This window comes from Haemaphysalis longicornis, unplaced genomic scaffold, assembly GCF_048455015.1.
Source record: "Haemaphysalis longicornis isolate Haplotype H1 unplaced genomic scaffold, Haemaphysalis longicornis Haplotype H1 scaffold_7, whole genome shotgun sequence".
In the NCBI taxonomy this organism is placed as follows: Eukaryota; Metazoa; Arthropoda; class Arachnida; order Ixodida; family Ixodidae; genus Haemaphysalis; species Haemaphysalis longicornis.
Window position 1 is genome coordinate 176,931,485 of NW_027526422.1, and position 25,320 is coordinate 176,956,804.

The 25,320-nt window shown below is 45.1% G+C and overlaps 1 protein-coding gene across 1 annotated transcript; it reads left to right on the forward strand.

The window, feature by feature from the left end:
- The first annotated feature begins 605 nt into the window (after positions 1-605).
- LOC144145575 (amine sulfotransferase-like) lies at positions 606-16,346 on the forward strand. Its single transcript, XM_077677226.1, has 2 exons — positions 606-1,041; positions 14,841-16,346. Exon 2 carries the CDS (start codon positions 14,857-14,859, stop codon positions 15,814-15,816), a length of 960 nt encoding a protein of 319 aa, XP_077533352.1. The 5' UTR covers positions 606-1,041; positions 14,841-14,856; the 3' UTR covers positions 15,817-16,346.
- Positions 16,347-25,320: the final 8,974 nt, after the last annotated feature.

The window sequence follows — 25,320 nt, forward strand, 5'->3', positions numbered from 1 at the left end:
GTGCTAATATAGTTCCTGGCGGAATTTATTAAATTAAAGGGCAACAGCAAACGAAGCTACTACTAGATAGGCTCCACTTTGCGCTTGGCACGTTCGTGGACTAGGGCAACGTTCTTCTGTAAACATAGTAGTAGGGTCACTCGATTCCCACGCGTCTCCGCCGTACGGCAGCGCTGGCATCGATGCACCCGACTCGGAAAACTGCAACGCGGTAAATATAAATTGTCTTGAGCATACGTCTAGAGTGTTATCTTGGGAGTAACGAGACGGGAGAGGAACAGCATGAAAGGTGAGCGGCAAAGAGAAGGGAGGCATTTACTTGACAGGGGCTCCAGTCAGCTATCGTGTTTCGTCGACATTTGCAACGAGACGAAGAGATACGCGGCCATTTTTTCTTCTTCTGGCTTTACGAACTTTGTTCGCGTTACAGATACCTGAACACGGTCTGCTGCTTCGATGAGCCTGCGTTGTCTCCTCGATAATCGCAGCAATCATGAGGCATTGTGTTGTTTGTCAAAGCTTTCATACAATCAGAAAGCTCAGGCCTTGGTTCGGGTATCGCGGAAAGAACAATAGCCTTTGGTAGAACGGCTACGTCCGGATAAGGCGTTGTGTGCGTTGCTGTTGTGGGCTGAAGTTTTTCTGCTACATTCCAGCGTCAAGAATGCTTCTCGCGAAAGTGCCGCATTAAGTGTGCCCCAGTCTCTGTGCCCGCTGGACAGATGCGGAGAAAAGTTTTATAGAGCACTAAGGTTGCGTGCTTGCTTGCGCGATTCGCGAAAACTTTGCTGATCATTTCCATATGTAGGAAGAAGAGCCTGCACTTCTTGTTCACTACGCGCCGTGCCTGCAAGAACAGCGCACCAGCTCGATGCCAAAGAGTATCTTGTGTATACACCTTTATTGAGCCCTTACGCGGCTTATCAGGTTTAGAACCCCAAAAGTGGCTGATGTGAAAGCTGGACGAGTTTAAACGGATTCATGAAATAAATCTACACCTGCAACAAAACGACGACAAGCGAGGGCACAAGCAAGCGTGAGGTAAGGTGAATATTTTGTCAGTTTTTTTAGTATGCATACTTACATTGGAAGGTTTTTTGTTTGTCGTGTTGAGAGAGTAATAACGCGCACTTAATGGAGTTTGTGGAGTTAGATACCAGAATACGTGTATTTATAAAGTTAGTGCGACCCACAGCGTCGCACATAGTTTATAAAGGAAACCCTTTAGCGTTCTTGGTCGTGATTATGATATTTACCCTTTCTCATTGAGCGGAATAGTGTTTTGAGGAGTCAATGTCTGGAATACAAGCCTGATATTCGCTGTAAGTTAGCGATAACAGGGAAAGAAATCTCGTGAGAGGATAAACAAAATATGCACTACGTACCTAAGAATTCGAGCATGCGTAAAAATATTTTCATATTTATTTCCACGACACTTTTTTCTTATGAGTGCGGCACCGCGTTTTTGGAGTTTATTTTTTGTAAAATTCGGACGGGGTTGGTGGTTGTAGAATATACAATTTAGCCAATATAAATTAAACAAAAAAACGTGGTTTCAGTTCGCAAAGCCGCAAGCGATCATGTTAACCAAAAATCGATGCTGATCAGCCTTTATGTCTCGTGACTAGTACATCTCGAGAATTCCAAGTTTAATTTTGCGCTTATGAACTTATGCAAGAACACATACAAACCCTCGAATGGCTTTTAACTTACTGAAAGGGTTCATTGCAAAACCACACGTACACCCAAGGAGAAATACTTGAATGCAGAGCATGTAATTGTGCGGCTACTGCGTCTTTACAGCCTGATGTAATATAGGTAAGCATACTTTGAGTGGATTCTGTATCTAATGGAAGCGCTGGTTCTTCGATTGATTATTCCCAACATTCAGAACGCCGTTTCAACGTTTCCCTAAAGAACAGACAACGAGGAAAGACAGCTTGAGAGAATGCACTCATAGTGGCGGTCGTAGCTTAAATATACCGGAGTAGCACAACTGCTGCAAAACAATGCATATTTGAAGGAGCTACTGAAGTTTGTGCTTACGTTGCTCACTATCTCTGCGTTTCATATCCCCCTCTTTTGTGTACTGCTTCTTCAAATCACGGGCGTTGAAATAAACTCGAAATAAATTTATGCAACCTACCGCACGGCAAAACACGGGAGGGAATGTGAAAATCCCCGGACCATCTCCATTAAAGTGAAACCCGGGGAGGGGCGAAGGATGAACTAAATAAGTGTATTCTTGGCGCCTTGTCGTTTTTCTCCCCGGAGACGAAACTGTTGAGGGGTAGAGGTATGCAGCTTTGCTGTAAGATTCTCCTCTTCTTCAAGCACGAAACGTTCTAGCGCAAGGCATAAGCGAGTGTCCCGGTGTTTAACACCGTGACTACATGAGACGACGATTACGACAACGACGACATGAGACGCCAAAAGTTCGAGCCCCTAAGGGGGTTCGCCCCTAAAACCCCAGCCAATAGCGAGTAATCATTGGACAGTGAGAATTCTCTAAAATGGCATGTATAAACCAAAGTTCGGGATTTCTTAGTTTGGCTACTTTGAGAAATCAGTCGTGGGCTGGACCTTGTCCTCAGTGTGAAAGAAAAACAACTACATTTCTACAGTAAAGGCAGCTTAAAATACGCAGCTGAAGCCCCTGCTCGGACCGCTAGCTGTTCGGACCAATCGCCATCAGGGGGAACTTCCAGCGGTCTCAATAAGATATCGATGAGTACCAAGTGCTAACTTCGAACACCACGTTATTTTATTCCGTGGTCTCTAAAATTTGCGTTTACCGCAAGTCCGGACAGACAAATGTGTTACCCGCAACTGTTTTTCAAATTTGTTTGGGTTTCTCCGGAAACACGGGCTATACTTAGAAGGTGTCGTCAAAGGTACAGCCAACACTTATATTTTTACTTTTTTTACTGAGATATACCTTACCACTGTGTATTAAATCATCTTTGTTAGGTGTTGTTACTGTATACCTGTTTCGAACAAGAAAATCTCCGGCCGTCGCTACTAATATGAACCCTGGGGAGGGGCCAAGCATGCAGTTCTTAAGTGTATTCTTGGGGCCTTCGCGTTCTTGCCAGCGGAGATGAAACCGTTGTGGGGTAGAGGTGTACAGCATTGCTGTACAAGTCTCGTGTCTTTGAACCACGAAGGTTTCCAGCGGGAAGCGTAAACGAGTGTCCTGGTGTTCGTTATACGCGTTACATTCCAGCGCGAGGCGAAACCGAGTGTTTAGGTCTTTTAGTACCGTGACTACATGAGATGACGGTTACGATGATGACGACATGAGACGCCTACAACCCGAGCCCCTAAGATGCGTATCCCCAAATAAGTTGGCAAGTTGGGTTGATTGATTTAGCACTGTTTTCGCGCTTCCTACGTGTCACTGGAACATGTTATCTGCGCTACTGTGGCTTATTCGTGCCTACAATGTAAGTAGTCACTCGCCAGTACAAAGAAAGGCGTCTTCACCACATACAAGCAGGAAATCTGTGAACAAAAGAAGATAAAGTATGTAACGTAAATTTTGAATGCGAAATTTCTCCCGCTCTTTTTCCCACTTTTTTTTCTTCTTGCTATCTGCCTTTCCCGCCGCGCAAACGTCCAGGTCGGTAAATGTTGACGCACCGTTGCCCATGTGCCATGCAGCTTTCCTAGCTTCACAAAAAAACAAGCTTATGGTTCTCCGGTCATCTTACCTGAAATATTGCACCAGTCTTGGGGAAATAGTACTTTGTTTTGTAAATATTGCACCAGTTTCGGGGGAAATAGTACTTTGTTTTGTTAATTTTCCGTCACTCTGAATGATGACAACACAGTTTAAGTAATATATTAGCTGCAAAGGTTTTCTAGACTTCCATTGGGCTATTACTACAAGAATAGTTTGGACAATATAAACATCTGCGACATGTTATATAGAACTCTTTTTTGTCAGTGAGAAAAAAATCTCGGGTCATTTCTGTCTGTGTGCTTTAAAGGCGAAAGGCTTGGAACAATGATAAAAACATTTTACTGCTACGTTTTTAAAGCAAAGCTTTCTACATCTACCATCCAACGGTTCTTTCGTAGCGTGCGGGATAAAAAACTCCCAACACGGTTGGGGAGGCGGAGGGCGCTTTTCATTCACGGAGCTGTAGATGGTGCGGCCACAGGGCTCTATTACCCAGCGTTCCCCGTGCTCACCCCGGCGGGAGTGTGGGCGGGACCCTTCCGTCGGCTTTGTCGTCTGCTTTCGCTGCGCTAACCCTTGTTTGAATAAAGTCTTATCTCTCTCTCTTTGCGCTCGGCTGGCTTTGGATGCTTGTCGACACCACATTTTGCGTGTGCGAACATTTTATGCTAATGAAAGACTTAAAATTGCACACACCATCTCAAGGAGTGAATTTTATTATATTTTTTGATACCGCTCCGGAAGAAATATTGCCGACGTCACCCCATTCCTTGTGAAGCCGGTCCTCTGCGGAGTAAGAAAAGTCGGAGCTAGGCGTCAGCTTCTGTATTCAGCAATCGTTCGAACAAATTGAACAGCCATCTGCTAATAACCGAGCAAAGCGATAAATGCAAGTCGAAAACAAATTACGCGCCTTCGAGGCCGTCGGCTTTGCCAGAAGGCATTACGATTCCCGGTAATGGTATATATACGCTTTTGCAACCTTGCCGAACGCTTGAAAGTATTGTATCACCTCACTTTAGGTTTTCATGGCGTGAAAGTATGCCGACATGCGCTATGGGCAGCAAAAAAAAATGTAGGTTGAATTGTAAATTACCTACTGTGTGTATGTGGACTGCTGGTTTTATACCAGTCTTCTCACCGCTATGGCGGCTTATTGAGGAAAACGAGTCACGTTTACTGTAGAAATACAGTAACACAGTGTTTCTTCAAACCTGGGGGGATACTTCGGTGCATTTCCCACAGCCATGTCTACCGGATATTCAGATACGCGTTATAGTAAAACTGCGCTCAAAGGGAGCAAGAGTAGGAGGACGTGGAAACTTAATTAAACAGTAAAATCGAGCTGGTTAGTGCGCGGGGTCCTTGGTGCAGGACAAGAGAGTGAAGTGATGTTTTTCAATTCATAGAACGCCATCTCGAGTAGGCCACATATGTTAGCTGCGTGAAAATATTCCTCAGTTTTGCTTCTTGTCATACTTGAAACGGGAACGTATGCTATTTATTGCATTTGTTAGCGAGTATATCAAGCCTTCAACACGGTATTCAGGTCGTAGCTGACCGGGTTCAGAGTCACTTCGCTGTGATAACGGTGGTTACGACAGAAAATCAGGGAACAAAGGCCGCTTTTGAGTACTCTAGACAAGGTTGTCTGCGTATTTTAGCGGCGGCGTAAAACATACCTTCTCATTGCATTTGTCCGTGAATAATAAACAAAGCACGCCGCGGATAGGCGCCTCCTTGCACGTAGCCTTAACGAAAGCCAATTTGTGAAGAAGGTACTGTATACCTCACAGCCTGAAGAAAATATCCGCACGAACTTTGAGAGCCTTACAAACATCTCCAAACATCCTAATACGACGTTTATGACGCCGAAGAAAAATTAATACGTTGGGTACAGAAAAAACCTTCACCCGATACAAGTCAACAACAATGAAAGGAATAGAAGACAGCCATTTCTTTTCCTACTGTGCGATGTGCGTGTGGGGGCTTGCTGCTTGCTGCGTAGCATTAGAGTGGTCAGTCTTGATAAGAGCATCTCCAAAATACTTTAGAGAAGCCTACACATTTTGAATACTTATAGGGGAGCTCTGATCACTGAACCTCGCAAATAAGCTACAAAGGACCAGCCACGCACGATCATCTAGCGATGCTCTGAAGAAAGTTGATCTGTGTGGCGGACTTGTGCGGATGCAACTTGAAATTATTCACATATGTCAGAAGCTGGTAAAATTACCGAATTACTAGAAATACGCTTTTTATTCACTACAGCTACATAGCGGGCGATTTCTAGCACGACTCCGCTGCCCCTTACAAGCGGATTGTAACAGAAGGTAGCGGCGCGAGTATCTTAGCCTACGTCACAGCCAGGGGGCGTCACTCAAACATCGCACCGCCAATTCACTCTGTCGTTCCTCGATCGGCTAATGAGGAGTCGCTCTTTAAAACTCGTTATTCATTCCGTGCTCTCCACCTGTTTTGACCTTTTGACCTTTTTGACCTTTTGTGGCCTGTTTTGACCTTTTGCTCCATTTAATCTCTCTTTGCCTGCCTCTCTCTCACTCACACACACTTTCTCTCTCTCTCTCTCCCTATATATATATATATATATCTCAAATGTGTTCCTTTCTGTAATTAATTAACTCTTCCGTGCTCTCTCGCTCTTTGCCTATTCGTCGACTGTGATTTTAGCCGACGACGTTCACAGTTCGTTCCAGAACTAAAAGACTCCCAAACGTGCTTGTGTTTCTAGATTCGCAATGCAACTAGAAACACGAGCCTTTTATCTACCAAGTATGCATATCAAAGAAAAAGATAAGTAATGAAACCGGAACTTTTTATCTACTTATGCATGAACACTGGCCTCCGACGTCCTATCGCGAAGGCCATAAGTCACCTTGTCGGAGTTCTCCGCCGTGAAGAACGGCCCGTCAAGGCTGCCGATCACTAGTATCAAGGGTGTGTGCCGTTAAGAGCGCCCGCCAGAGAAACAAACCCAGCAAATACACAAATCACCATTGTCGAGCCGGTGGCTGCCTGAACCGTGTCCTCCACCGCCAGCAGCGGATATAAAAACCTGCTTGAATCCAAAACGAAACAAAGAAAGATTCTTATAACTCGAGGCAAGGTACCGTACTTATTAGACATAAACGCAGGGGAACCAACGCAATGAACTACAACATTAGTAAAGGGTATGCCAGAAAGTGTTTAAAACTAGCAGCGCTATCAACGTCAGGTTATAAACACTACAATTTTAATAAACCCAATGCAATTATTTGCATATGGAAGAAACTAAGGTCCTCAATACTCCCTGACCGTGCCAATGATGCAGCTCTGTCTCATGGCAACATAGGCAATCTTCCAAGGCGTGCATCCACAGTAGCTCGCGTCCTATGACGAACAATGTGTTTCAGGAAATTTCGGGCCCGTATGGGTCTTCAACAACGCCGGCCATTATTGACGATGCACAACCATGCACGTGAAAACGCACCATGGCATCGCGACATCCCGACACGACTCCACACTTTGGTTGTTCACGAGGATTTGCACTCGTGTTTCTGCGGCAAATGAGACAACCAAATAAAGCATCCGCTGCAGTGGGACTGTCTGTATTCCTTCCTTCTACTTTCTAGTATCTAGCGCGGTTCCTGTGATGCTGCAAGCTAGCAACAGTTCTAGAACACACGTCGGACACAGTGAAGTATTGGTGGGCTTTCACCGGTATTTCCGCTGCTGCGGTGCTGTCTTTAAAAGAAGGCGACTATCCCATACGCACGATCGCACGGCTTCCCCTTTTAACGGGTAGCATTATCTGGAGAGCATCATGCCCCACCTCTCTCATCCCCATTCGTGCAACACCCTGCATTTGCACACAAAAACATTGCCCGAATTTTTTTGCTTGAAATTGTATGTTTATTGTTTATTATTCAAACGCAAAACAGGAGGAGGTGCCGAAGTTCCAATGCACTGTCCGGGGGAACTCCGATGAAGATATCAAGCACAGTTTTAAAGTAGCGTCAAAATATACATTTCTGAATAAATGTACCTGATTAGTACGAAAAACACTTAATAGACAAATTAGTTAGGACATTGTACAAGAATAATACAGCGTATGAAATTTTGGACAATACAGTCATCCACATACCCACAGCATAATTCAGAGGTTAAATTGACACACTCAATTGGCTAAAGTGAGATGATTTGTCAAACGTTGTTTTGAAAAACAATAGGTATAAAGAACAGTACAAATTGTAAAAGGGAATAAATAATATAAACACACGCATTTTAAAATTTGAAACAGAAACAAATACAAAAATAAAACTGCACAAGAAAGAGCCACGGCAACCATGGAACGCATGGCATGGCCGCAAAAATGTACAACTGGCGGAGCCAACACCTTTAATTGTCATCAATGCGTAAATGGACGTAACAGGTGGAGGAAATTTTATAAAAATGAGAAAGTTTAAATTGAAATAATCGTATAAAAATGAACTCAGTAAATACCACATCTGCGTCTTTCAACCCCCTCCCTCCTCCCCAAACGACGACGTAATTAAAAAGTTCCCGAAAAGGACAACGGAAACAAAGTAACAGTTGCGAAAACGGATAAACCGCGTTCCTCAGTGCATTTTGAAGAAAATGAATAATTGGAGTAACGAACGCATATAATGATTGTAATAGCGCAAACGTAATTAATTGGTCTGGTGGAGTTTTGAAAAAGCAAGATATATATATTTTAAGGCGTGCACCAGTAGTCTTGGGGAACGTCTTTATTAGGCGAGCCTTGTCCTACGTGGCAGAGAGCGAGCCCCAGAGAACAACCCAGACGGGTGTTGATGATGACAGACAACTGATGACGATGATGAAGCATGATTGCATGTGGAAGACAGGCCTCCGGAGTACGAGTCCACTGGCGCATACCCTTCTGCTAGTACTTCGCACATACCGTTCGTGTACAACTACCGGGGGATTGTCCGGACGCACATTCGTCTGGTGTCGGGGCACTAACCAGCGCTTACAATATATAAATATTGATATATATATATATATATATATATATATATATTTATTTATTTATAAACCCAAGAAAGAATGTATGGAAATAGGTTGTAACAAAATAGCATTTGAAGCCAATGCGCCTAGTCAGAAAGCTCTACAAAAATAAAAATGCTCGGAAAGGGAGCGGGACACACCACTGGCAATATAAAACAGTTATCTCTATAATGCCGTAAGCGTGCATCATTGCAAAAATACACAACGAAGTGGTTAAAACAATAAAATAACGGCGTAGTTGGCTAGTCAGCAAAATTTGGCATTAAGAATCCGAATGACGACGAGGGGCGTAACAAGGCTGCGCATTAGTAGACTTTTCCCGGAATCGCGCACTTTCTTTGTATTTTAGTAAGCTGGACAATGGTGTGTTTAGTAAGCGCCCGCCCAAATCTTCGAGCCTTCTGTATATTCACCAAAACAAATCTATACCTACAAAATGAAGTGACCGACTGACTGAGTGACTGCCTGACTCATCAACGCCCAGCCAAAGCTGGTAGCTCCGCAGAATTGAAATTACACGAATACATTTTCGTTATAGCGAGGGGGCTCACTAAGGTGGAATTTTCGGAAATTGCACTCCTATGAGAGCAAACGGGCAAAATTGCGGTTTCGTAAATTTGTGATTATGTCGCTCGCCCGTTCACATATCGATGTCTTTTCTTATGATATATATACCTTTAAGACTATCTAAAAAAAGTTTCTAGGATTTCTCCCTAACCAACACCATCGGGGTGATAGGCATTCCAAATAAAATGGGTGTTCCTAAAGATACTCCAATAAATCTTTCACTGATTCATTTATCCAATTGGTTTTTGCCAACATATGTTACTCTTACATATGCGGACAACCTATTTAAAGGATGTCGCCGAGCAACGCCGGTAAAAAGGCCAAATTTGTTTAGGAAATGAGACGCCTGATGAGCCGGAAAGGCCTAACAGGTGATGTCAACCCCTAGCCAAACTGCTGGTTCGAACGGCTTGATATTTCATAAGCACGTTGTGATTACGGTGTTGCAGCTCAATATTGCTGAACATTTTAAATATTACACAATCGATAGAAGGTTAAAGCGGTGAAATCGTTCTTCCGATATTATTTTTTTATCCCTGGCCATTGGAGATATTAAACTGGTTTCTGTGGATATAAATAACTTACTCAAGTATGCAAACTCTGTTATAAAACATTTGACTGTGGCGCCCACCTAATAGGGACAATCCGGATTTCGGGAAAACGAGATGTTTCCACACATTCCTGAATTAGTACACAGCCCGCTAATATATCCCATTCGGTTTTTCTTGCAAATGCTCCCCATGCAATTGCGCAATAATCGATTTCAGGATTTTGTCCTAACATGCTGATAAAAAGGCAAGCGGGTATTTTTAAAAAACTCCTTCAGAGCAGGTTCGCACTTGTGGACGGTCAAAATGAGGACAGAGTGGACACTCTAAATGATAACCCAACAACAGCAATCACGGAGTCAGCAGCGGCTACTGAGAAGCAGCATGTAGGGCGAAAACCGGAAAACTAACTAGGCAAACAAAGGAACTTATTTCGCAGCGCCAGAAGATGATATTGTCGAGTACGGTGGATGAAACTGAACAAGCGGAGCTATCAAAATTAATAAACAAAAGTAAAACAAATGACTTTCGTGCGTACAACAAGGCGGCCATCAAGGAAACTATAGAAAGAGGAGGAAGTGCTGAAGGGAACAAGGAGGAAGCTGGGTATTGGCAGAGATAGAATGTACGCACTTAGAGATGAACAGGGCAGCGTTACGCACAATATGGAAGATATAATAAAAATCTCAGAACAGTTCTACACCAGGCTATACGGCAGCGAAGCTGGAGCGAGATAAAGTACCGAGCCTACAAGCGTTGCTTGCGATGTTCCAGCAGTAACGGAAGAGGAAGTAGAAAAGGCACTCAAGGGCATGAAAAAAGGGGAAGCTGCAGGTGACGATGGCATAACCATAGACCTTTTAAAAGAGGGTGGAGATATAATTATCGAAAAGCTTGCTGAACTATTGTCAGTATGTTTAAGGACTCTAAAAGTACCAAAAGCCTGGGAAAACGCCAACATACATTCAATTCATAACAAGGGAGATAACAAAGATCTTAAGAACTACAGACCCATCAGCCTTCTGTCGGTTGTATACAAGCTATTTACCCAGATAATAGTTAGCCGCATGACCGCCAGCCTAGACTTCAAACAACCCAGGGAACAGAAAAGGATATTCCACAATGGATCACAACCATGTCATTAACCAAGTGATAGAAAAATGCGCAGAGTATAATAAACCACTTTACATGATATTTATAGACAATGAAAAAGCGTTCGATTCAGTAAGCACCGCCGCAGTGATGGACGCCTTAAAGGACAAGGAATAGAGAAGACCTACGCACGACTCCTAGACGACATATATGAGGAATGCACCGGCAGAATTACACTTCACAAGCAAAGTGATAAATTCCCGATCCGGAGGGGAGTATGACAAAGAGATACCAGCTCACCAAAATTGTTCACAGCATGTCTGGACAGTGTTTTCAGGAGGCTTGACTGGGAAAACTTAGGCTTACGGATAAACGGCGAATACTTGAGCCATTTAAGGATTTCAGATGATATAGTCTTGCCCAGTGGATCAGCAGAGCAACTCCAAAACATGATTGAGGAACTAAAGTGACAGAGGTTCGCTGTGGGGCTAAAGATAAACATGAATAAAACTAAAGTGATGATAAATAAACATGCTGAACGCGCCTTTGTTAGACTAGGAGACGAAACACTGGAACAAGTACAAGAATATGACTACCTTGGCCAGATGGTCAGTGCGGAGCCCAACCATGAAAACGAAGTCAGGCGCAGAATAGGACTGGGATGGGGTGCATTCGCCAAGCACTCGGAAATAATGAAAAGTAAGATGCCTCTATCCGTAAAAAGAAAGGTATTCAACCAATGCGTCCTGCCAGTGATGACATACGGAGCGGAAACTTGACGACTTACTAAACAATTAGAAAGCAAGCTGATGTCCGCTCAACGTGCAGTGGAGAGAATAATGTTAGGGGTAACGCTTAGGGACAGAAAACGAGCTAACTGGATTAGGGAGCAAACTCCAATAGATGATGTCATAGTCCAGGTTAAGAAAAAGAAATGGACTTGATCTGGTCATATAGTACGATGAACGGACAATAGGTGGACCACAAGGACAACAGAATGGACAGCGCGAGACGGGACTAGAAGAAGAGGAAGGCCATTAACTCGATGGAGAGATGAAAGAAGAAAATTTGGCGGCAAGGAATGGACACGGGCAGCACAGGACAGAAATGGGTGGAGGTCAATGGGGGAGGCCTTCATCCTGCAGTGGACTCAAATAGGCTGTTTATGATGATGATGATGATGACGATGATTTTAAGTATTACACCACCGAGAAAGAGAAAAGTGGTGAAATAGTTTTTCAGATAATAATTTTATTATCGCAGGTCGTTTGAGATAATAAACTGGTTTCTGCAGATATAAACAACTTACTCAAGTATGTAAACACTGTTATAAAACATTTGACTATGGCGCCCAACTAAGAGGGACAATCTGGTTTTTTGGGAAAAAGGGGTGTTTCTACACATTCCTCAACAAGTACACAGCCCGCTAATATGTCCAATTCGGTTTTGCTTGGAAATGCTGCCCATCCAATTGCTCAAAAATCGATTTCAGGATTTTGTCCTAACATGTGGATAGAAAGGCAAGCGAGGATTTTAAATATACCGCCCTCTGCAAGTGATATTCACTTGAATTTTTCCGCGTTCGCAATGCGCTCGCCATCTGTTGGCACTTTCTGCCACCACACGCCTCCTGGAGAAGCCCTGCCATTTATAATAAATCTAAAAGAGAAGACGTGCCGGTAAAAAGCGCAAAGGCATAGTGCTCGCCATCTCCTGGGATTTCTTGCAACCGCGCGCCTCCCATAGGTAGCCCAGGTTACTTATCATAATTAGAAAAAACAGCGCAAGGACGCGTACGACAGAACGTAAAAAAGACAGTACAAGCGCTGACTAGCAACTCGGCGTATTTTATTGCGTTCTGCAATATATACGAAAACACAGACGATGTCACACCTTTGGAATCAATCAAAAAAAAGAGAAAAGGAAAAGGACAGTACAAAAAACCAGTGACAAATTAACAATGCATGCAGCACTGAGGGGAATATTTTGATGCTGTTATCTCTGACTTGCCCCGTCTAAGTAGTCGCGCTCCTTCTGTAGCAAACTAACTGAGGGCTGACTCACGCACTTGTCGCCTCTTTTCGCTATCATGTAAGCTTCAAAACTTTTGCGCCTGCGCGCTTCCAAGTAGTGATTAAGTACCTTGGTGTTCTCAAGGAGAGGTGGTTTGCACCCACACTTTTTGCAGTTCTTGCAGTGGGAAACCAGGTGGCTCCCGGTGCCGACGCGTAAGGCATACGCGTGCTCCCTCAGGCGGTCGTTGAGATATCTCCCCGTTTGTCCAACGTACACTGCACCGCACCTGAGGGGGATCTCGTACACTACGTTGTCGCGACAGCGGACGAAGCGAGTGGCGTGGTTGATCCCGCAAAGCGCCCAAACCTAAGCCTTACTTATCATAAAACTGTGAGCGATGAGCATCGTTCATACCTGCTGAGTAAGCCCTTCTCAAGGGTAGGAATACCTTCACTCCCGCTGTCGGCCTCCTTCGTATGTTCCCAGCGCAATCTTTTGCCGAATTCAAGTTCTACTTACAACCCGGCACGCGTCCTCATACCCTGTTAGAGTGCAAGCAAAACCCCAACCCCCACCCTCTTCCATCCACCCTTCCTAGCCATGACCTGTGGGAGAACCTGGTGCCAAGCAGTGATCTGGACGTCGAGACACTTTTCCCTCCAGAGCGAAGGCTGCCCGCTCATTGCATGGCTTTCTGGATTAGGGACCCCACCCAGTTAACCGGCTCAATAAAACGTTTTTCACTCACTCACTCATTCGCTTGAGCACACCATCTTGGTGCAATTTGTTTAGCGAGAGTTGCAGTAAAATACGCGTCCCAGGCGTTTCGCATTACCACGACGCGCCTGTGTTTGGAGCCCATGGATAGACATCAAGCAGGAGTTCCTGAGTCTGTACCACTTCACGATAAACTAGCCAATTATGACAACTAACAAATAAATGAACCGAGTTATACACATTAATATATTGGCCCACGCGGTCATCAGCGGGTACTACCGCAAGTCCACAATAAATCAATTTTCCTGCACGTGAGTTTTTACCACATGCAAATCACAATGTTTATTGAAGAGTTCTAAAGGTCAAAATTAAAACATCGGTTTCTCATTGATTGACGGCTCTACAATCAATTCCAATTAAAAGCGGCTCCTAGCCCTTTCGGCCGTGGTGGTGTCAACTGGCGCCAGCACATAAAAGGTCATCTAGCGAATAGGGAGCGAAAGCGAAACCGCCAGTTTTCTGGGGAATTGTTCTTCAATGACGCCTATAGCAAAACAGAGAGAAAGATATAATTGCGTTATGGAGGTAAGAAGGGCAGATGCCCCGGGGACAGAGAGGTAAAAATGTAGGGGAAAGATCAGTCCAGCAGGCGCTCACTGTTCGCCGCTGTTGCGTTTTAACAGACAGGAAGCCACGAGGAAGAACAAGCTCCAGTGAAAACACGTCCGGCGTTTACGGTAAAAAAACGGAGGTCATAGTTTTATTCCTAAGCTCGTAAATCTATAAATACGCGCATTACGAACCTAATTACTTTTCTGTACGTTCATTGTCATAACGTCTAGGAAAACACGCAAAAATGATATTTATGCTCGGTATAAAATGTTTATTTGACAGATGTTCTGACTATTTGCTCATTAATAAATCAGGGCTGGAAGGCCTAGACCAAATATTTTTGTGTTAACTGCGGGTTAATTCCGATTCTTACTATACTAAAAGTGCAGTTTATCTAAATACAATGTTTGTCTTGAAACCTTTCTCTCCACTCGAGCAAAACAATAAGGTTGTCTTTCTCACAACTTAATGACAGGTAACAAAAGTTTAATCAACTGATCATACTGATCAATTGTCAAATCCTATGGCAACACAATATCATCTACTTTCAGGCACGCATCCTCGGCGATGGAGCGAAGGAAACCAAAGCATCAGGTAATCGACGGCGTCCCCAGATGCATACGGCTTGACCCGGATATCTTACGAGAAAATCTTAAGTTCAGAGCCAGAGCTGGAGATGTCTTGGAGTCCGCGTTCCCGAAGAGTGGAACACACTGGGTACAGTTCATCATTCAGCTGATCCTCAAGAAAGGCGAACCGATCCCATCTTACAAGGAATTCGCCGACAACATGCGCTTGTTGGAGTATTCAAGGTGCCAGGACTGGACACCAACTCTACCTATGAGAACGTTCTTCTCGCACCTGCCATTGAGCACCGAGACGATGACGGAAGAAGCCAAGTACGTGTACGTGGCTCGTAATCCCTGGGACGTGTGCGTCTCTTTCTTCCATATGGCTACAAACCTTAGCTCCTACGAATATCAGGATGCAACGTTTGAGGAATTCGTCCACGCCTTTGTGGATGGAAACTTCGGATACGGTGACTACTTCGCACACGTGGCATCTGGCTACGCACTGAAAGACAGACCGAACGTGTTTTTCGTTACCTACGAAGAACTCCAAAAGAACAAACGAAATGTCGTTCTAAGATTAGCGTACTTTTTGGGCGAGGAGTATGGCAAGGACTTGGAGAGCAAAAAAGAGCTGCTTGAGAACTTGCTGGTCCAGTCATCACCCGAATCAATGAAAAGTGTAGTCGTGATGGACTTGAAGGACAATCCAAACAAGGAAATCCAAGAGCTGTTCTCAAGAAATGAAAACAAGTGTAAAGATGGGTACGGTGGCGACGAAAACAAATACGGTATCGTGCGAGCGGCCATAGTGGGCGGGTGGAGAGACTACTTCACACCAGAACTACTGCATATAATGGAATTAAGAATTCGCGAAGCTGAAAAGACGTCATCCCTTATGGAGCTCTGGAGCGATATTCGAGCTGAAGCTGTTGAAGCTTCGAGGTGTCCGGATTAAACAGTGTACGCTCACAGTAGGACAAGTAGGGCTCCTTAGAAATGTGTGTAGCCAATTGTTCTCCTTTTAATCAATGCTGCCATGCATGCAGTAACTCATACCAGCAAGAATAAAAATACTCGTGAGGTTCAAACTCCCACCCTGTGACTCGCCAGGTATTTAGAAGCGCTTTACGGTGACACCAACTCTAGATACAACGTTGCACCCAGTTTCGCCTTACTAATTTCTTGTTTCTGTAAAATGGTTGCTGTTTCTACAAGTTCGGAATAAAAGACGAACAAATTTGCTCATTTAAACGAAAAGGTTCCAATCGTAGTAAACACCATCCATAAAGGATGTCTTGATCCTACAGCTGTGCAAGTTTTACAGCAATTAATGCGAGCAAGTTTTAGAAGGGCTTTTTTATTTGAAATGTGCAACAAGGTGCAACAATGCTTTGTTCAACACGGCACTCAAATGTTCGTTTTTACCATTTCTTGTGCGATTTGACGACCACGTGCTGTACGCGACATTACACAATAAATTGTAGATTTTCTGATATCTTCTTAAATACGTTAATAAGCGACAGCATAATAAAGAAGACGTACGCTCGTTCCCTACAATTTCCTCAAACGGGAATCCTAAGTAGAATTCCGTGTGAATAGTTACTCGGGCGTATTTCCATTGGGTATTGTCGAATAAAGTGGCATAAAATGGTCATATGAGTTCCAGTTCTATGTTGCGTGGTGTTGACACAGACGGGCTAAATGTTTCCTCTTTGATTAATCTATTATACTTATACCTGGTTTCAGGCAAGATTTTGCCCGTACATACGTTATGACGCATCACCACGGCTATCATCACCCACTCCATTGAACAAGGATGGTGAGAGGGTATTATCGGGGGCGTGTCAAAGGCAAAACATTGACCCACCACACCATGCAACGGAACCATAACGGACATTCTCCTGACACTGCGATGTACGAAGAACGACGATCTGCTGGGAGCTGGGGAAATACCTCCTCAGGCAACCGCGGATTCAGTGAGATAATTGCGGGGAGTTTAGAATGAGGCCAGAAAAATAGCAGCGCAGATAAAATATTGAGTGACCCTTTTCTATTATGTGATAATTGTTAGAGTACGCCAGGTTGCTAACGATAGAGGTATTGCAGCCTCTTCCTCCAGTGCCAAAGAGGTTGCACGCAACATTTCAAATTTAAATGGGACCCTTTACTCCCGGTTGATGGCCCATTGAGCTAGGCCATATCAACAAACATCCGCGACTTTATTCACGACTGCTGGCTATTGCTACACTCTTGGAGATCTCTGTTGTTCGGGGTGCATGGCGAGTGGTAGGGTTGGACGCTGAGATAGGCGTGCGTGCGCCGTGGATGGCGACCTAAGGGGCATGGTTCAGTTGGCGAAGTTGGCGCCGGCGTTACGACGAAAAGTGGGAACTCACCCAGTAAATTAAAAAAGGATCACCCATCAAGACAATAAAATGTTTGCGTATCCGTTCTCACGGTATGCAGAACGCAAGACAATAATTTAACCTCGAGCCTTTGTTCAAACTTCTGTGACATCAGCTTCACTGGTGAATATCCCCTTTCACCGAGTGGAATGGCTTTTCGCTTTTGTGTGGTACACGTTCATTCAATAAGATGAATTCCTACAAAGACCTTACGTCATTGTTGGCGGTGTTGTAATAGAAAAGACGACAGTCACATAGCAAAAATAATGCCTAAGAATATGAAAAAAAAAACATTTTGAATGCATGAAAGTTCAACACACGTGTTTTTATACAATTACACCCATAAAAGCACGATCATGCAACGTGCTAGTTTGGTAAGGCACTAAAAATGTAAGATCTAAATGCGTCGAGAAAAAAATAAGAAAATAATTTTTCTTAATTTCTGGAGTGCGTGCCTCGCATTGCATGAGGCGCTTATATAGTCAGCAATATTAGAGAGCGCGGCGCACTCCGAGAGTAGGGGCGTCTACATTAGATCGCCATTGGCACCATTTATAACTAGTTGCACCGAGCTTTAGAATTATTTTACTTGCAAGAAATGTGTCTACTTGTAACTGCAGGAAATAAAGATGAGTTGTGGGAAGGACATCGCTGAAAACAATATATTAGTTTGGCAGCATTTTCAGTCTCTGCTAATTAAAGCTTAAATTAGGCCTCTAAGTTCCAATTTGTGAAGAAGATTACAGAGACGCAGTTCCGTCTACTCGTACACAAATCAATAGCCCCTCAAAAATTCTGCCGTTAAAAGCCTGTCAGGAAATTTATATGTACTATATATGCTAATTGCGGAGGATAATTGGGCTATTTTCTTGTGAACATACACTTATATTACAGCTGATTTGGCATCAGTTATTTTCAGTGTACTTTTCCGCTGTTCTGTTTTTTGATTGTTCTCACCATCTCAATGCCTCCTCTCATTTTTTCTCAGTGTAGTATACGGCACTCAGTGGAATCGCACAAGTCTGCCCCGTAAATTAGGAGGGCTTGCACCATAACAGAAACAAACCTCACAGTAAGATGCAAGGTAGCAAAATGCAGCACGGCAGGCAAACAGGCGTGTGCTTGCTGCAACCAAGACCCCACAAGCCGACACCAAGGAAGCCATTACTACCCCAGCGGACAGGATTACGCACGAGTCACACATCCCTCTGATGACGAGGATAGTGTTCCAAGAGAACGTGACAGCATCATGACTTACTTATCAACCACAAAATGTCGCGCAGATATGTATAAAAAGTAATGCCTTAACATTCCCGCAGGTAGGAGACAAATGTGTCTCTTTGATATTCTGTTATCTGACATAAAGGGTATTTATTCGTGCTGGGACTTTCTCGTCTTCACCCCTTGTAGCAGACGATGCTGATCATTATCATTTTCATTACGCTCCTCACGAGCTATCACATGCTTTCGTGGCCGCGCTGCCTTGCGCTCGTTTTCTAGCAGTTTCTATTAAAGCCTCATCCTAAGAAGACGCGTCGCTAGACTTTCTTAACATTGCACTTCAGTTGGAGTACCCACAAGTCCAAGAATGTGGTTTGGCATCAGGGTGTGCTCTTCATGTTTATTTGATTGCGGCGATCGGCACCTCGCTTGTATTACGTCGACCGGGAGCCCGCAAGCACTGTCAGTTTTAAAGGGGGCTGTACTTCCGCGTCTGTCTTGTCACTATTGAAAATATCTACATAAACTGCACATTGCTTCAAGTTCGATTGCTCTATAGTCTGCTACGCTGACGAGCAATGGCGGAGATTTTTGGGGACCAGAAGTTGGAATGTATCTCGGCTTCTATTCTTTGTACTCCAACATGTGAAGGTTCCAATAAACCATGTCGACCTATTTGTGGATTCAAAAGAATCAATTGCGAATAACAGTAAGACCAGAAAAGGAAGTCATATCTGGAGCTTTCCCATTACTAGGGCTGTAAATTGCAACCAGAACTGATTTGCGAAACTACATGTCAGCAGGGAGGGCATCGCACCACTTAGGTGTCTGTACGCGTATTAATTATAGATTGAAAAGCACGCGGAAGGTATCGATCATTTCGACTGGGAAATCTCCGTCGCTACTTTTATATCAAAGCAGGGTTGCATACATTCTTTGAGTAGTAAAATAACGAAGATAAAACTGGCCAATTTCCTGAACGTTGGCGCGTTTTTAGTGAACATTGAAAAGGGATTTTCTGTGGTCAAGTAAAAGCTCTTGGCGAGGTCTGAACCTATTCATAGGGGCCAGTGGGGTGTTTTTTCCGGTGCTATTCAGTTTCCCACAAGCTAACAAAGCGTTGAGGCAAAGGGGTAGCCACACGTGGAGATGGAAAAAGTAAAGCGTGTTGAACACTGCATTGTTACGCGCTTCGCTACTGACAGAGTTGTCACCACGCGAACAAAATCCTCTTATATGACCTAGCGAGCTGTCTTCTTTTGCATATTGTATCCTAGTGCCATGGGCTTAACCTGTGAGAATGCTGGAGCGACTGTTCAGTATTTTTGAAGCGGAGAGGCGCGGTCCACATTTGACACATAATACCGCAGAGTTTGCTTTGCAGGCATCGGTGTAAAACTCTGCGCAGTGATATTTTTGTTGAATGCGTAAAGCTTCCTTATTATTCAAGGCAATCAGAGCTTCGTTTCTGTCTACCTTTGCGAAATAAATTCGCACTTTATTGGCGAAATCTTCCAGGGGGCCACAACATCAGTAAAAGTGGTCTTGCAGGTGTCCTTAAAAGTGATGTTTATGTTGGGTGCTATAGTGTTTACAGTTTTTGCATGAAGTTGAGAAACCGAAGGCCCTTTAATGGTTAAATATACACTGAATGTGTGATGTATTAAAATGTTAATTGAGTGTTTTAAGATTGAGCTTCCTTTTACAGCAAATAAGAAGGCTGCGTAGGCACGTGGACTTCCTAGTGACCACATGTGGGATTTTAAATACACGCTTTCTATCGGACTCCTACAGAGTGTGCCTGTCACCAACCGCAAGCCGGTAGACAGGATGCAGTAGTTTCAGAGAAGCTTTTGGGGCTTACACATGGGCTGGGCACCGAAATCAAACCTTTATCTGAACTTGCAGTGTAAAAATTTTAATATACATGATCTGTCTGTGCCCCACGACATTACGTGACAGATTCTTTAGAAGTAGAAACTTTAAATCTTTTACGCATTTTTCCGCATTTTTAAGTGGTGTACAACGGATAATTATTCTTCCAGCAGTGTCGAAGAATGTCCAGGGAAGCAAGGAGGAGGCCGTCGTCTGGGGAAAGGCAGTATATTTACACTATTTAGAGGGAAACATTCTGAGCAGCCATCTTGTGGTGGTCTTGTGGCCTCACCTAGTGGTCTTGTTTTTCCTCGCCTATGCGTCTGCTGAGCTCGGTGCCAGCTTCATCTTTGCATTCATCGAAAGATTCAGCAACCGGCTTGCCCAATCATCTGTGCTTTTTTTACCGGGCTAGACTTCCCATGAAGGGCCCCACATGGCTCTGGCAGTATGCCTCGTAGCTTAGTAAACAGCACGCAGCAGCTTTTGTCACAGTTAAGCTTAAAACCGTTCTCATTTGCCCATGTCGATAGCCTCGCCATTACAAGGGGAATTTATACCTGGCAGATGGCCAAATTGCGATACTTAACACCAATATGAGCGCATGCAGAGTAAAAGAGAGAGTGGTTCAAAAGGTTTTCAAAGAATTATTTTTGACCACAACAAGCGCGCAGCTTAAACGGACCTTGCAACACTTTGCATCGACTACTCGGAATGTATTTTGGGGTAAGGTCTATTGTCCCAGCAATCTCCTCCCTCAAGAATTATGACAATCCGTTCACTGTCACCGAAACTACGCGTGATGAAAAATCGTGCATAAATGTTCCCTTTCAACTCAACCGCGGACAACGCGACGGAAGCTGCGGGCTCTCTCTCGGAGAGGGGGGTCCCGCGCGGCGTTCTGTTCGGCGGCCTTCAATATGTCACAGGCCAGGGAGTTTCGTCATTTTCCCCGCAACGTGGACGGGTGTATTTCCGGTCTGGTGCCACAAAAAAGCAGGCATGGTGGCGTGCTCGCAAGCAAGCGCTCAGGCTGGTACGGCGTTTTTGGAGCAATAAACGTTTGTTGTTGAGTGGGCTCGTTGAAAGTGGAATATTTAGTTCCTCACTCAAACTCCGCGCGCACTCAAAACAAAAGAAACACCAAAAGCATGCGCACAGGTTCAGACATAGAAGAGGTTCATACACAGCACCAACGATGGCTGATCGTCACAGGAAATGCCAGAATGTTGCCGCGAAGTTCACCAGCGGCAGCCAATAGGGCAGCCAGGACAGCCATGGCCCGATTGACGCCGCAGAGGCCATGCCAGGGGTGCATAATAAGAAGAATTGAAGAGAGCGCGGTTGGTTTTTCCGCGTCTTTCACGGCGCTTTGCGCGTTTAGCGCTTCATGTGCACGTGTAATATTTGGCTCGGGTGTTCCTAGAAGTCCAATCTAAACGTCACGCTGGTTTACTTGCCCTGCACGAAGAGTGTTTCAGGGTGTCATGAAGTGAAGAGAAAGACGACTCAAGGCACGCGCAGCGTACGTCATCGACACGAGCTACGGCATCAAGGCTCTCGAGACCGGAGCACGAGCTTCGCCGGCCACCGGCGAATGAGAGGCTGCCCACAACAGCTGCCGGAGGCAGGGAAGCGAGCCGAAAAGAGAACGTCAAGAGATGCGGATTGAGAAGCATGGAGAGAGACCGGGATGCGCGGCGGTCGGGCGACGAGACCCGTGCCGTGCCCCAAGAGGTCATCCACGACTGCAACCTCCAAGACGTCTCCTCCGCAAGGAAGTCGTCTCGCCGTGCGTCGGTGAGAGACAGCGACTCTCCAAGACAGCTGCGTTGGCTTCTTTGCAACGGGAGCTGGGAGCACGCTCGACCACCACGGCTACGACATCAGCGAGACCTTGCAACACCGCATCACCACGACTGCGCCTCTGGGACTGGATGTAGGACAACCCCGTTCCCGCAGCGAACACCTACCGTGACCTTGTCGTTCACCTTCATCTCTTTCCCGCATATTCGAACTGTGCCTTTTTCCTTCATTACCAGACTTTTGACTGTTTGTCGTTTGTTAAACTTGTTAAAGTTTTATATACCGCGTTCTCACAGTACCCCTCTATTCTTCGGTTCGCCAGTGCTCTTTCGTCTCTCTGTACATAGTGTGTGTATTTATTTGGGTTGTCTAGAACACAAACATAGTGTCGTACAAAATTTATACTTGTATTTATTATTATTGTCCCAAACCTGACAATAATTGGCGTCCGCGACAGGACGAGGCTAGTTCATTTGTGTATACTCCTAAAGACCCGAGATGGACCTTGCAGAGCTAATTGATTTGGGGAAGCGATTGCTATTAAGCGGCGATGAGCTGAAAGAGTGGGCACACGAGGAGCAAAGGCTCTGGGGTGAAGAAAGAGCTCTAGATATCGAGGCGGCCAAAAGGCTAGCCGAGATAAAACAGGAGCGCGCAGAAATTGAAAAGGAAACTTTGAAGCTGCGGCAATGACTCGCGGAGCTTGAGGCTACGGGAAGTGAGGCCTGTAAATCTAAGGATGGCGGGAAAAGATTTCATAGAGTACAGGCTTTCTCGCCCCCACGCTATCGTTCAGGCCAACCTCTGACCCCTTTTGAAGAGTCTGGGGATGTCGATGAACCGTGTGAGCATAACGTGAGCACGGAACAGCAGGTGCATCTTCAATCAGAGGATGATCAAAAAACCACTTAAAACTCTTGTGGCAGCATAGCACTTGACTGCTTGCGGGTCTGCTGAGCCCAAGATTAACGAGAGCCGTAAATCGGGCCTCCATGACATTTTGTCTGATAAGGACCGTCCTGTATTGGAAAAGACCCTGATTTCAGACAGAGATGCCGAACCAACCAAGACATCAGTCCAAAGAGACCAAGTAGCGCCGAGAATAATGCACCCTCCTTGTAAGCTAAGAAGGTGCTACTGTAGTCGGACTAAGAGGCCAATTTCAAAAGCCGGCAGGCAAAGCAGGCAGAGCACCTCAAAAAGAACTATGTCAGAACTCACCACTAGCCTACGAAATCAAATATACCGAAAGGTTTCTTTGTCTGCGTGTGCCATGGTCACGGTCAGTCAGAGAGTTCGCATCAGCGTGGGTAGCTTGTGACTTAAGGGGAAAGCCTCATCACTAAGCTGCTCGACGTGTGTACGAAAGAGGCAGGGACTGGCACCGCAGTCATTGTCGGAAAAAGTGTCGGAAACTCCCCCCCCCCCCGGCTTGTCTTTTCGGCTGAAACCTGGTCCGTGTGTACCGCTTGCGCGTCATGCGTAATATTGTAGTAATGAAATTGGTGCGTTGAAGTATTAAGGACTGTGAAAAGTCTTTTGGTGAAGTCATACTGAACTGTGCATGGGGTGAGAACAGAAAGACGACCCAAGGCACGCGCAGCGTACGTCATCGACACGAGCTACGGCACCAAGGCTATCGAGACCGGAGCACGAGCTTCGCCGGCCCCCGGCGAATGAGAAGCTGCCCACAACAGCTGCCGGAGGCAGGGAAGCGAGCCGAAAAGAGAACGTCGAGAGATGGGGATGGAGAAGGGTGGAGCGAGACCGGGATGCGCGGCGGTCGGGCGACCAGACCCGTGCTGTGCCCCAAGAGGTCATCCACGACTGCAACCTCCAAGACGTCTCCTCCGCAAGGAAGTCGTCTCGCCGTGCGTCGGTGAGAGACAGCGACTCTCCAAGACAGCTGCATTGGCTTCTCTGCAACGGGACCTGGGAGCACGCTCGACCACCACGGCCACGACATCAGCGAGACCTTGCAACACCGCATCACCACGACTGCGCCTCTGGGACGTGAGGTAGGACAACCCCGTTCCCGCAGCGAACACCTACCGTGACCTTGTCGTTCACCTTGAACTCTTTCCCGCATATTCGAACTGTGCCTTTTCCCTTCATTACCTGACTTTTGACTGTTTCTCGTTTGTTAAACTTGTTAACGTTTTATATACCGCGTTCTCACAGTCCCCCTCTATTCTTCGGTTCGCCAGTGCTCTTTCGTCTCTCTGTCCAAAGTGTGTATTTATTTGGGTTGTGTAGAACATAAACATAGTCACATTCAAAATTTATACTGGTATTTTTTATTATTGTTCGGAACCTAACACAGGGTCTCTTTAAGACATCTCCTTGAAGAACGCCCATTTCTTCGGTGAACGTGTGGGATATGTTGTAGCCAACTGACATGCGGAATGCCATGTAGATCAGATCATGTTCAATAACGTTAGCATAGGAGAAACGTCGAGTAGAATGCCGTAACGCCGCGTAATATCGTGCGCCCTTTTTGTGTCCATAAACAAAGTCATACAGTGTTTTTCATGCGCCAATGCATCGCATGGGTAAGCATAAAAGATCACAAAAGCATCAGTTGTGCACCTTCCAGGCTGAAAACCCGCATGAAAGTGGTCTAAAATTCTGTTATGTTCTCAAAAATATATAAAGCGTCTGTTTATGCTTTTTCATAAAGGCTTGCAAGTGCAGCTTGTTAATGCAATGGGCTCTGATCTGGCAGCTAAACAGATGTTTTTCATTTCATTTGGTTATGGGGCGACAATGCGCTCTTTGCAGGATATAGAAAGGCGTCCTGCTTTCCCTATTTTTAAAATAAGAAATGTATTGCTTCTTGATTGTCTTGGTGGATATGATCTAACCTTTCATTCGCGATTATACTGGCCGGTACAGCAGTTTTTCCGCCACTCGAAAGCGCAACAGCAAACTCGTTTTCAGTGAAGGGGCTGTTGTGGCCCACCGGATGAGCTTTCTTCTTTCGCATAGGCTGCCGCTTGAATAGCCGTTTCTGTTTCAACAATTGTGCAGTGTAGTGAACAGAAGAGAATACATCCCCAAAATGTTGGCCAAGAGCATTACCTTGATCTACAAGCGTGTCTCCAGCCGTGCTAACAAGTGTGATAGTGTTGGTGTTTCTTGTAGCACACTAG